Genomic DNA, 13,883 nt, shown 5'->3' with positions numbered 1-13,883 from the left:
GAAACTGAATATTGAAGCTTTATATTGAACAGAAATACTCAACATGCTATAGGCTTATCTATTATACTGTTAACAGTGCAATGTCTCCTCTTTTAACCTGATTTAATCTTACATTTACAACAACAAGCTGCTCTTTTATCACCCTATCTACATATTCTAGATGTGCTGCACTACAAATACAAACAAAAGAGGGAAGATGTAGCACACACAAAAAAACAGAGAATTATGTTTTACATGTGTTCCTCACAAGCAATTATTATTCTGCTGCCTGAAACTTCACATACTTGGAGGCCCCATTCCCCCCTCCACCCTGCATTTGTTGTATATTAGCACTGGGTGCGGTATGCTCAAAAAGACATCCTGTGGGAATAGAGTATAGTAACAGGCATTTGTAAGGTAAGCCTGTAAATATGCAATATGCACAGACTTACATTTTGACGGAGATGGTGGTTGGACAGGCAGATGCAAAGGATGCAGTTAGGCCAATGTTGTCTGTGAGCCATTTAATGATGTCTTAACTGGGACGGAGTTATCTGCTGATTGGAGAATGCGCAAAATGCTAGCACATTTTTAGACGATGGCAAAGGAAAATAAGATTGAAAGCCGAATTATTAAAGTTATCTGAAGATGTGAAGGAAAAGAGACGGAGAGAAAGTTTTGGAGAAACATAAATTAAAAAAAAGAATACTGAGTAAATGTGGCAGAAAGGCCATCGTCACCCTCATCCTTTCATTCTCTTTTATTGACTCGGACATTTTTGCCAACTTTGAAACAAAGGGCCTCCCTGTCCATGTGCTGTGGCCGCTGGAGAAAGCCTCGGGGATCTGCTCTTCAAAGAGACCTTCAGAACCCTAATCCACTCCACCATGAAAGTTAGATGACTTTCACCATGCATGGTTGCAATTTTAATAATCATATCCTACTTTAGGCAAAACGAAGTCGATAGACATCAAGGAGGAAAAATAGGCCAACGTCAGAAATAATCTCGCTACTTGATCGGGCCCAGTGGTGGGGTCTCCCCCCCTTCAAAACCCTGTGCACTTCTCTGACGGCCTTTATTACAAAGTAAACCACCAAACACAGCTTAGGTTAAATTCATTTGGCTGCTTAAACAGGAAATGTAAAAGGGCGCCTTAGTAAAAAAACACAGCTGACATGTGACGTGTACATCACATCACACGTTTCTCCAAACTGCACTGCAATCAGTCATGCCCAATTTCACATGGTTTGACAGTTATTTATAGTTACTTTGTTTGAATTTGCTCTCCACGTGATATCCCTGGAGCACAAAAGCCCTTTGTTGTGTTGATTGAAATGTTATGTGAAATCATACACATCTGCACACATGCAATCTCACACACTCTTGGTGTGACTCTTTCTTGCTGCGGTCCAAAAGAAGCTTAGAGACCCGCGGCAGAAAGCACTCAAAGTCCTTAGAGTTGCAGACTGCAGTTTTAAGACGTTAGAGCTCAGAGTGCACATATTTCAATGGTACATTTCACTCACAATTCAATTAAATCAAGAAGAAATGTAATTCTTTAAAATTCCACTTTTTTCAAAATCACAACTTTCGGCATGAAGGAATTGTTACGTCCAACCCATTTAAGTGAGACTGAAACCTCAATCATCATTAGCAAACGAACTGCGGTCTCTATTTACATGTTGAATTGCTTTGAATGACCACAGCCCTGGTTTTGATCAGACCTTTGGCAGCTATCAAACTGCTGCTATGCATCCCTCAACTCTCATAATCACCATTCTCTTAATTTCCTCAACCACTCAAGTAACAGTGGGCCAGGGACACAGCAGAGATGTGTTCACGTACAGTATAGAGTAAAACAGGAATTCCTGAACCGACACAGAAGCCTGCTGACATTATTTTAACAGGAAGTTTAAGGTTTTAATCCCCCCCCCCCCCCCCCGAAACACACACTAGGACACACCCTTATCCTAACTAATGGTTTGCAGGAACCTTGTTCAGTGTTATCTCTAAGCTCCGGTTAGCAGCATCTCTCCAGGGATGACTGAGTATGCAGGGAGAGGAGGGGAAGGAAGGTTTTGATTAGGACTCCTTAGTAGCGGGTATGGACCATGTCCTGGACCCCTGGACCTGACAAGGAGCAGGGATAACAGAGGGGAAGCCCTGTCACCCGTGAGCAGCCCGCTACACCCGCCCTCAGATCTTCAATTGAAAATAATCCAGTCTAAAGCATTTTTTCAGTCCTGCTATCCCTGCTCTCTGTAACAGTTAAATCAAAACATACTCCAGAGAGGATGATATTTCCCTCTAATGAGCAGGGGTAGGTCACAATATGGGAGAACCGGAGATGCTAAATTGCAACCATTCTTTTCCTGCCCCGGTATTAGTCTGTCAAAGGGCTCCGTGTGTGCGGACACACATGCAGAGACAAAGTATGTGTCAAAATCCAGAAGTGAATGGAGTAAAATGAAACAAGGTGTGGAGTTATGGAGGAGAAGGTGAGGTGGGTTAATAATAAAGGCTCTGGAATTAATAATCGTATAAAGGTGTGTGTGTGTGTGTGTGTGTGTGTGTGTGTGTGTGTGTGTGTGTGTGTGTGTGTGTGTGTGTATGTAGTGTGTCTGCAGACGGTATTGTTCACGACAAAGAAACCTTAATCTCCTTTCTTTACATTCCTTCTTTCTTGTCCTTCATTCATCTGTCTCTGTCTTTGTACATGTGATGCATGGATAGAAATGAAATATAGTGCACTGAGTTAAACATTTGGTTATGGTTTTAATATGGCAGGTAGTTTGTCTAGTTATTATTAAAAAAAAAGCTGGTCTACTTGCTAAAGTCACCTCTTGTGATCATCTGATCAGGTCCAAATGGATCATTGTCAGATAATCTAAGGCCATCAATTCAGCTCCATTAACAGTTGTTTATTAATTCACATAACTTTGTTGTGTGTTTGAGTCAAATGACAGTAATGACATGATCACAAATGACAGTAAATGATGCAGTAGATGCTGTACAATTATTGCAGAAAAGCTAAGCCTGTGTTGGAATATTCTCTGAAATATCATGAGCGTAACAAAGTGCATGTATAAGGCCATGCTGAATTCACTATTCATGTTCCCTGATTTTTTCATTGGAGAATATTTTGGTCCTTGTAAATACTGGACCTCGTAAATCATGTGAACCAGAGACGGCTCAAACAAAGTGGCTGCTTACTGCCACTCAGCCTGCAGCGGACTGAGAAGCTTTCTTTGGGGTTACTTAATTCATTTTAGGTGTTTAAAGATACACTCTTTGATTTTGTTAAAGTGTCAAGAGAGCATATCCTCAAATCCCATCCTCGCTGCATAACAGCAGCTTTTATTATTGACTTTGCAAACAGTACAGCAGTTGACAAAGTCATCCATTTAAAAAAAAAATTCATTGTGGCCCCAAAAAAGGCTCTTGAGGTGTGGGTCCTGAACACTTTCGTGTCAGCCGAACGCATTTCTCCAGTTGAAACGTCTCTGCCTGCCCCGTGACAGTTCCTGCAGCGAACACAGGGTGGCGACACGTGGCTAATCAGAGCCATGTGGCTCCTGTGGGCACAAGTCACTCCGGTGAAGTTTGCAGGAAGGATTGCGCTCAGTTGAAGAGAGAGACAGAGAAGGGGAAAGTGTGCTGGGCTCCAGCGAGGAGGACAGAGACAGACACCAGGGGAAAGACGGAGACAACTTTCATCCAGACTCACATTTTTCTCGGGCTTTGGTGCGCGCTTTGTACGAGCGGCTGAAAACAGAGCACAACTTCTCAAGGCACTTTGACTCGTGCATTTTGTACTGTTGTTGTTGTTTTTTTGGAAGGGGCTCGAAATTAAGTCTTGAGTGTCGTGGATGTGAAAAGCGGACGAAGGTTTTTTTTTATTTTAACACAGAGCCGGAGGAATGTATCCAACTCGGGCAGCGTCGAGCCAGCAGCGCCTCTGGAGATGTCCAGCCTGCGCTCTCTGGATCGCCCTGCTCCTCCAAAGCGTCCTGGACCTGAGCGCGTCTGGTGAGTCTCAAGACACTTCCCCCCCCCACACCCCCCCACTCCTCCTTCGCTCGGTAATCATTCCCGTCTTTCCTCTGCTTCCCTGCTGGCCTCACTCAATCTGCGGTTCATCCCAACACGCGTGAATTAAACGATGTAATATATCAACCTTGGACAACTTTTCTGGGGACTGTTCGCATGTGCCCGTTTTTGGGCATGACGCTGACTTTATTGCGCTTTTAAATGCAGTTTAAGTCATCCGTCATTGTGTTCACATGGGCTCGTATATGTTAAGGGCACCCCTATTTGTCTTTCGCTGCTAAAGTAATCTCATAAATGTCCTCAAACTGTTTTATAAAGCGGAGCTGTTTGCCTTCATTCAGCCTCCCCTCTCATGTAAATGATCGTTGGTTTTTAGATTATCGTCCTATTGTCACTGTGAGGGCTCTGCACGGGGAAAGACTTGACTCTATTGGCAGACAATAGGGGGTCTTAACTAGTCAGCTGGATAGCTATTGTGCCCCAATCCACCCCCGTCAATGGGTTAGGTCAATTTAAGGATAAGAGATGCATAACATGTTTAGGGCAAAACAATTGTTAAGCATTTTGGTTTAATTGAGAATGCATGGCCAATTTCTCCGGCCTGAGCAAACAATACTTTAATGTTTCTTAATTGCCTCTTACAAAACACTTAACATACATCATTGTATGTGTCTGTGATTGAAAGTCAAGAGTTCTAGTTTTTTTTTTTTTTGCCCATTAAATAATCTAAAGAATAACGTTTCCACTGCCTTTTACTGTACTGAGTGTGTGGTATTAACATCTTGGAGAAAGGATGGCCTGATGGTGTACATGGCTTTTGGTTGACTAATAGAAGCATGATTGAATTCTGTTTGACTTGTTCATGAAGCCGATCGTGGAAAGCGTTTTCATATGTTCTGTTCTCTGGCTTTTGAGTGTGTTGCGAGTATAAAACAATCCTCCCCTCCCTGATGGGTAGTGATGAATTATCTCCGGATGGTTTTTTGGGGTTTGTTTGGATTATCTCTGTCCTCCTTAAATTGGCTTTTATTTACAATGAAGGTGTAGGTAATATGCTGCTTTGGGAGTAAAGCTTTCTGCTATGGCACTTCTCTTGCCACCAGTTCCTCTCTATATCTTTCTTCCTCACTTTCTTGCTCCGAGGCAGGGAGGAATGTTAATCCACATTACTTAACTGGATGAGTTAGCTATAACCTCTTCAAATGGAGTTTCATGATCGAATATGGAGTGGAGGAGAGCCAAGCCCTTACTTTATATGTGGAAATAGACAAGTGTAAATGACTCCCACATCCGACGGCAAAAATCTACCCTGAAAATTACATTTCGTATGCTAACACTGTTTTTCATGAAGTAAAAGTGATTCACTTTTGCTCCCCCTCCCGCTGCTCGAAACCAGAAAACTACATCGAAAAGCTGTTTCTCTTTTTCTGTACATCCAAATAATGGTAGCTCCACGAATGTTGTAGCTTTGATGGGTCCAGGATATGTTGGTAAATGACTGGGACACTTGTCTCTCCTCTGGCTTGCTGTAATGGGAACAAAACAACAGTGTGGTTCAGCTGTACTCCATTTGAAGAGAAGCGTTCAGTGCCATGGTGATCTGTGCATGTATAATTGGCTGTATTGTAGAATTAACTTAGCAAACGCTACAAGGATGAAACCGAAGGGCCCGGCTGTCTGTCTTTATTTGCTGCTGTTTGGACTGGTCAGTCTACCAGTTTTCAATCAGAGGTAGAGGTCACTGGTCTGTCTCTGCGGTTCAAATGTCAGCATTTCCAGGAACAATCGGGACTTCCCCCGGCCACAGCAAGGGAATTTGTGTACATGGCATACTTGACAAAGGATGTATAAACCAACAATATATATATATGCATGCATGTTCTTTTTTTGAGAAACCGTAGCTGCTTAGAATACCTGAAACTGAGATCCATTGGCTCACAAAATGCAATCCAAATCCCACACACCCTTAATTAAAGAGTGCAACACTCTTTCTTAATTTACATGTTCACAAAATTCTGATTAATGTCAGTGATCAGGTCAAGGCATGACATTGGATAACGGGTTTGTACAAAAACCTGAGTTTATGTGAACTTTAATCGTCCCTAGGATTCTTCCCTGTCCTTACCAAAAACAGCTTAAGCATCACTATCAGCCCTCCAGGTGCTTTTCTAAACAAGGCAGAACGTAGAACAGATCACGAGATTTCATTCTGGTCGGTACTGCTTCACTTGTAGGCTAAGTCACACCCGTCCTCCTCTGAAAGTCTTTTCTATGCATTTGCTCACAATAGGAAAAACCTAAAAACCCACATGAATGTTGACATGGCCTATTATTATTTTTTTTTTATTTCCAGCAAGAATCTGTTTGTGCCAACTGGATTTATTCTTAATCACAAAACCTGAATTTGAACCGAGGTCTTTGCTGCGTGGAAATCAGGTTTCTTCTGAAAGCCGGGAACAATCAGATTACCACAGTATAAGTAAAAGCACCTTTTGTTTAAACATAAATCTTTTCTAAAATAGTCACTGTCATTACATCTTCCTGCCCCTGCCCTTTAGCTCCAAAGTAATAATCTGTGCCATGTTCATAAAAATAAATTGACGGCAATGTTTTCCAGCTATATAAACTGTGTAAATGTTTCTGAACATGGGACATTCATCTCTAAACATAAAAGGTCCTGTGCAGGGCAGCGACTGTGTGAAATCTGTTTAGAGTTGCATTTAGCCTTTTAATAACACTCAGGGAGGCTATAAATCATGTTGGCTGGAACTGCCTCAGTGCCGTTTTCAACAGGACACACTGTTGACACTAAAGGCACTTCACCTCTGGAAAAAGAATCCTTGGTCCTGCAGACTGAGTGTGTAGGAGCTTGTCCTACTCTCCCTGCTACTGTGTCTATCTGTACTGTCATATTTCTTCTGGTATTTTCTTGGACTCATATTAATGGCTTACAGTTTACAAGCGTCCTTGTAAAAATAATGCAACTCAGCCACTCCCTAGTCGTGATTTATAGTTTGCTCAGTGCTTTTCCTCATTGCAGTATTGCTGTAATTTCTCAATTTTTTTTTGTGTGACCATGTTGAGTTTATCAGTACTTTAACCAGCATGCTCTGGGAAATGTTGGGCTCCATCGTGGTCTGAGTGGTACATCTCTTTCAGATAGATGATTCCTCTGTGTCTAAAACTCAACTCGCACTCTGCGCAGTGCATTAACTCGGGCATCAAGTGGTGTGCATCCCTAAAAGCTTTTGGCAGACACAGAAGAATGTGGCAGGAACTGTATGTGTGAAACAGATGTATGGTCTTTTTCCTGGGCGGAGGGGGTTGATTTTTTTTTTTTGGACAGTTCAACTCCATTTTGAGCGTGTGAAATGGGCAGAAAGTCGTGGACATTAGCTCAATCAGGACACAGCCATAAATCATACGCTCGGACTCTGCTTTATGTCACTGATTTAAAACATTGGTGCGTAAACTGCGTCGTGCACTGGCAATTACCTACTTCCCACTCGTTATTAAGCACATGTGTTTGCCAAGGCTCCGTGTGCCTCAGTGTTGCCATAGTGCAAGCTGTGAGGAGAATATTGTGTGCTAATTGTTTAACTGATGTACAGCCAGCGGGCGATTTGCTTTTAAGTGATATAAAAAGCATCAGGGTATCAAATAACTTTTGTTATGACTTGTGTAGATTCTTTCATCACTTTCCTATTGTGGTTGTTGTTTCCCAAGCAGGACTGCCTCATTGATTAGTACAGAGTTCACAAGATATGAAGTTTCCATATGATGTGCGATGCCAGTGAATGGCACAGTTTTTCTCCATTGAGTTGCTGGCTGGAATGTCCTGACAATATGACGTCAATGCTTGGTTCACAGAGGAATTTTGGAAGGAGAGCCTGATTTAGGTTTTCCCTTTTTTTTTTTTTTTTTTTTTTGTCTATCTGATCTCTGCAAAGTCAGGCAAATGCCTTTTTGTGAATGGTAAGAAGAGTCAATTCCCTGCATTTGCGTAACATTGGCCGAAAAATGCTCTTCTTTTCACAAATCCGACTCGTTTGTTTTTTAGCGGTCAGAGTCCCTCCGAGAGGCAGCGTTTAATCAAAGGCGAAACACAGTTCACTTAGATCTTCTTTGGAGGCGTTTGATAAAGTTTCTGCCGCTACAAACTGTAGCCAAGCGTGAAAACCCTGTTCCTACTATTTACTGTCTGCACAGGAGGTCGGTGTGTTGGGGAGAGAAAAAAAAACCAACCTCTGCAGGGTTCAAGGAAATGCAGCGCCGGATTAACAGAAGGAACAGAAAACATTGGTTCAGGTTTAAGTGCCGCAGTTGAGAAGCTAGTGTGTAGAGGACAGTGTGGCACTTCGATGGTTTTAACAGAGGGAGAGTCTGGTTGAGTGGGGGGGGGGGGGGGGGGGGGGAAAGCTGCAGAAAGGTAGCGTTAAGGTTTGTCAAAAATGTATGGTACATTAATAGACTAAAATATATATTTGCCCCTGTTCTGTACGCCAGACTACAAATTCTATAGCTTTCTATAGCTTCTATTCAATACTTTCTATGTTGATGTCTCTCGACTGCTGTCTGGAAGACAAATTACACCCGCCAAATAAAAAAATGTACTCTGCTGTACTTTACACACGCAATACAATGAGTCCTTTACTGCACTTGTAAGGCAAGCTGTAAGTGCGAGAGTGTGCTGATGACAAAGTGACACTTTAATGAGTCTAATGGAATAAGCCACACATACTGCATATCAATTTCCCTTATGGACTTGGCAAGGTTTAATGCTGAGGACTGTGGGGAATAGCACTGGCTTAAAGGGCTCTAAATTTCATTCAGACCGCTCTTCATTGCAGTTTTATCAAATTACTACTTTGCTTGTGTCCTCCTAGCAAGATTAGCCTGGGATTAATATGTGGAGATCATGCTGCATTTCATTTGATTGGGGGTAGGATGAAACATGGCTTTTTAAATTCCCCTATATGTGTCAGAGTAAATCTTTCAAAACCCTGTTTGCATTGCATTAAGGACGTCAGAAACCCCCACTGCAAGCAGACGGGCAGATCTCCGTCCAGCCACAATTAGCTCTTTGTATAACACCAAGCTCCTTCCATTAAATAAAAAAAACGTTCTAGGCCTCTCCGCCAAAGATATTAGTACTTATTTCCCCCCCCCAAAAAAGTAGCTTATCAATGGATAATATTTCACTTTATCAGCTCTATCCCCGAAATATGTGTTGACACATTTCTGTGCATATAAATCAGCTTTTTGCTGCATGGTCATTTTTTTCAAAACATCCCCAAAGTAGGTACTTGGGCTAAGTAGTCTGGTGAAGTACATTAACATTAACTGTTGCCTGCACCTATTCTACTGTATGATCTTAATTTGATTTGCCCACACACTATCTATAACTTTAATGTCAATGAAAGGTCAGAAGCACTTATCAAGTACACACTGTTTGTGGATTCAAATCATCGTGGTTCTTTACAAAAGTTGTGAATAAAATCCTTCCGTAAAGTAGGTTTTCAGTGCACACAGATCTACTTTCTCCCTGCAAGTGGATGAGCGAATAGTCAACCCCTCCGTCAGCCCACCAACATCAGCATGACTTCAAAACTCCTTGGCACTCCTCTTATCTAACTGGCATGAGACAAATGTTGGCATTCTCTCCTCGCTCGCTCTCTGACTGTCTTGGCTTGGCCTTGGTATTCTGTCTTTCACACACACCCACACACACGCGCACACACACACGCACACATACACCCTTTGCCTCTCTGTCTGTACAGTTCATTTTGGCCGTCGTGTGGCTCCTCCACTTGGCCCTTCTTGCCTGGCTCACTGACATGCTGCTCTTGGCTACACTGTGAGTGTTTACTCAACAATAACTGAGAGCGGGGTGGCTCCACACCAGCCCCTGCTCTCTTTAGAGACGATTCCACCACCACTCACACAGACCTTTAGTAATGGTTTGTCGGTATTTTGCATCTTTGATTTGAGCAGAAGACTTCTTTTGTGATGCCAGCTGGTGCGGAGACACTTAAGTTCACTCAGCGATGTGCTGATTATGAGACGGATGTTTAGTCATAACTTGGCTTTCTCAATATCAGTTTTGATGTGTCTTTATGGCTCCACGTCTACTCTTTCGCCCACGTGGTACTGTGGCTACGCTGCGAAACCATTGGACCATCAGCTCCACTGAGACATTTGTATAAACTTATCACTCTGCAGTTATTAATACAACATCATCACATGGATTTTATTCACAGTTGTGTGCTTCCAAAATGATTCTTGGCAGCTCCATCATCCAAATCCTTCTCTTTCTTTGTTTCTGTAGTTCTTTCTTTTTTCATGCCTCATACTTACACACAGAAATAATGTAAATAGCACATTTCTCCCCTAGTGCTGTGTAACGTGGAAAATGCATAGAATACAAACTTCAGTCTGCTCGTGGAATTGTTAAACCAGAGATGTTTGGACGGCAGGAAGTTGAATTTTACGGGGCATCTAATGATTTGTGTTCAGTTTGAATTAACTGTTCCCCTTTGTATGCAGTGTTGGATTTGCTTTTCAGGGCTCAGGACGGATTTGTGGTTCGCCCTCTCATTTAGTCATTCGGAAGTTTTTATGTTTGTGGAACATACAGAGAGAAGTGTGTTTGTCCGTTTGTGGTCGTTTTTTGCTTTGTAATTACTATCGGTAGCAATAGAAACTATAATCCTGTTGTAGCCCGACATCGAGGAATTCTGTCTTTTGAAGATTAATTCATGTAAATGGGTTTTAGTTCAAAGCTGTCGGTCTAACAAGTCTACTTTGGCCATCAAATAGATTTGGGGATCTACTGAAGTAACAAGGTTTTAAAAGTATAAGCCTTTTTCCCCTTCATTGTTTTCAGTGGAAGATTGAAAGACGAGATGCTTCATGAGCACTTTTTGAACCTACACACTGACCTATCGTTTGATCTGATCTGATCTGATAAGATCATCACCACATGAAAATATATTTTCTAATGTATGTAGGTGATGTCTTATCAAAAGGGCTGTTTGATACTTCAGGGATCCAGCTGGTGAATGTCTGTCTACAGCACTCAGGCCGTCCATCTGTGTGCAGGTTTCCAGACATTAGTAGAGTGTAAGCAACAGATATTGAGTTCATTGTCGCCTTCACAGAAAAAAAGATGAAGCTCTCCCACTTTTCTTTGTCTTTTTCCCGTCAGAGGAATTTGTTTGCTGTTGGTACTGACTGTATGTTGTGCAACATGTTTTTTATGCTCCATTGAAAATGAATGGCAGGCTTGTTTTAAGCGTGTTTCAACTGTGAGGTGTTGTTATAATATTATGTGGGATTAATGGTGAGAAACAACCAACGGTCCTTCTGCAATCGTCTTTCTCTTCTGTTTGCTTCTGTTACTACATTATGCTGACAAAGCCGACTAAGTGGTTCCAACATAAACAAAAACAACTAGAAGTAGTGATCGGGTATTCAGGAATTCTAAGAAAAGAAAAGCAGGAGAAAGTTTGTGCGGACAGAAGGCCGAAAATGGATGGAAAATAATGCGTTTTTGGATTTAGTTGGCTTGGTGTTGACATGATCTTAAACAGTGTCTTGAAATGTATCTGCATGAGTGTGGACATTGCCTTAACGTGTTTGTTTAACTAAAGGCTTTGTCACATTGTTCTCTAAGCAAGCTCCCCATTAACCAGCAGCTAGTCTTTACCACCTCATTCACACACAAAAGACTTACGAGGGTCTGCCTTAAACAGGGGCTCTCAAACTTTCACACAAGGCAGATAAGTAGTACTGCCTTTAATCCTTCTGACAGAACTAGTCAGCGTAGAAGCGACTCTGCTATAATTCGCCAGCCTGACTGCTGAAAACCATGTCTATTTGAATGTCCAGCATGGCTGTAAATCGTAACTATAATGTTTAGGGAGAGGAACCAGAAACCATAAATACAACAGTGACTTAGCACAAATAGAAAAAGCACAGAAGACCACAACAAATTTGACTTTAATGGAAATTCCCTTTCTATCCATTCTAATCCTGTGTTGACCACACTAACCAAGGGATCTGGAGTTAAAGGTCTCACTGGCTGTAATTCTGAAGTACCGTGAGTTAAATGCCCAACTAGCAAACCACTGCTGGCTAAAGATCTGCCTAATTCAGCACCAACCGGGAAATCAATGTCCCCGAGTCGCATTAGAGCCGGTCACAGATTGAGTCTTTAATCAGCCTTTGTGATGGGCCACAGAGGAAAAGCTTCAATGATGAGGTCAGTCTCTTGGTGAAAGTTGGTACTTCCCCCATTTGCATTTCTCAAAATTCTAATTTAAGATGAATTTAAAAAAATCATTCTCTTTTTTTGTTTCGTAAGCTAACGCTGTGAGTATGAGAGTCTTGACACCCAACTTTTTGGCAAACTCCCAAAGCTTTCTTCACAGTCTTCTGTTACTACACCCATACAGTCACCGGTATAGCCTCTTAAATCCATTTTGGCTTGATGGCCTCACCATACGACAGCGTCTTTCAGAGGCAAAGTTATTGCCTTCTGTGCAGTTTAACTCTCCAGATTGTGGGTCTGTTTTAAACGTAAACAAGTGAGTGAAAAGAATGGCAGGGCGGAAGAACACAGTCCGACGTTGAGCGCTACCGACTGTCAGAGGCGTTACCCAGAAGGTCGTAGAATCACTGAGGGAGTCCTGTGTTGGATGTCGGAGCGACTGTTGGTTTTTGTGGTGAAACGTGCAGGAATCGTAATAAAAAGGTATGGAATAGTCACAGGCCAGGAATCTGTCTTTGTGTGACTGTGACAACGTCTATGCTCTCTTCTTCATCTCCCTGTCATTCACTCAGAGACTTTAGCTCACGTAGGGGAGCTCTTTATTCATTATTGAACGCGGGGCAGGCAGAAAGGATTCTTGTCAAGAGGGACGCTCCCGCCCAGGAATTCATCCATTTATCCTGTGGGATGCAGAATGCCGCTCCTGCCCTCTCTCCCTCTCTGAGGCTAATTTTGTTAAATTATTTAACGATGGGGAGTGTTGAGGGGAAAATTGAGTTTCCCCATTAAAGCAGGTCCCCTGTTTTTCATATTTCCACTTTGAATGGTCATTTGATTTCCCGATGGATGTTTATGAAAGCTGACGCAGACTTGTAAGCAAGCCAGGTTTAAGTTTACTTACTAGTGTGGTGGTGACCTGCGTGCCAACAGTCCTCTCACACTTCACTCTTGTTTTCCTGTCTCTCACTACATATCTGTCCCTCCCCGCTGCCCTCCTTCTCCCAGAGAGCGTTGATTTCAGCAGGGCAGGAAATGAAACTGCATTGCCCTGCGACTCCCAGCGGGAGAGGGGAGGGGGGAGGGGGGGGGGGACCATGGGGAGGGAAAGAGGAAGAGGTTCATCGAGTGAAAGAAGTCCAATACTCGTATTTTTTTTAAAAAAATGGACGAAAAGATTGATAGTGCGAGAGGATAGTGAGTGAGGACTGGGATGGGCCCGGCTCAGCTAAGAGAAAGCTGAGAGCGCTAAGAGCGATATTGAGACGAGAAAATGTTTTCATAGAGGTGTTTGACTGACAGCAGGCTTAAATTAACTCTCAGCAAACTCTTATCAATCAAAAACCTGAAACATTTGGCTCGGTTTAAAAAAACAACAAAAAAACCATGACAGAAACAAACAGCCACCGAGAGACGAAGTAGAAAGGGCGCTCTCTCACTAGTTGAGGACTGGCGACCTGTCTGTCTCTGACAACTCCTGACCTTCATCCCCCTATCAGAAGTCAATGATCTTCTCCTCAGAGGGGCCTGTATAAGAGGCTTAGGCCCGCGTGATCCCACTGCCTGTTTGCTTAACCTCTGCGT

The 13,883-nt window shown here is 42.6% G+C and overlaps 1 protein-coding gene across 1 annotated transcript in view; it reads left to right on the top strand.

The window, feature by feature from the left end:
- Window positions 1-3,900: 3,900 nt before the first annotated feature.
- Window positions 3,901-13,883, top strand: part of ror1 (receptor tyrosine kinase-like orphan receptor 1) — a gene marked incomplete at both ends in the record, with an annotated part of 113,847 nt that continues 103,864 nt past the window's right edge. The window contains one exon of the mRNA XM_079157463.1: window positions 3,901-4,009. Within this exon, the coding sequence (XP_079013589.1) occupies window positions 3,901-4,009 (109 nt within the window). The remainder of the gene's footprint in view (window positions 4,010-13,883) is intronic.

The sequence above is a fragment of the Pholis gunnellus genome, assembly GCF_910591455.1.
Source record: "Pholis gunnellus genome assembly, chromosome: 4".
NCBI classification, from domain to species: Eukaryota; Metazoa; Chordata; class Actinopteri; order Perciformes; family Pholidae; genus Pholis; species Pholis gunnellus.
This window is presented reverse-complemented; position numbering and strand designations above follow the sequence as displayed.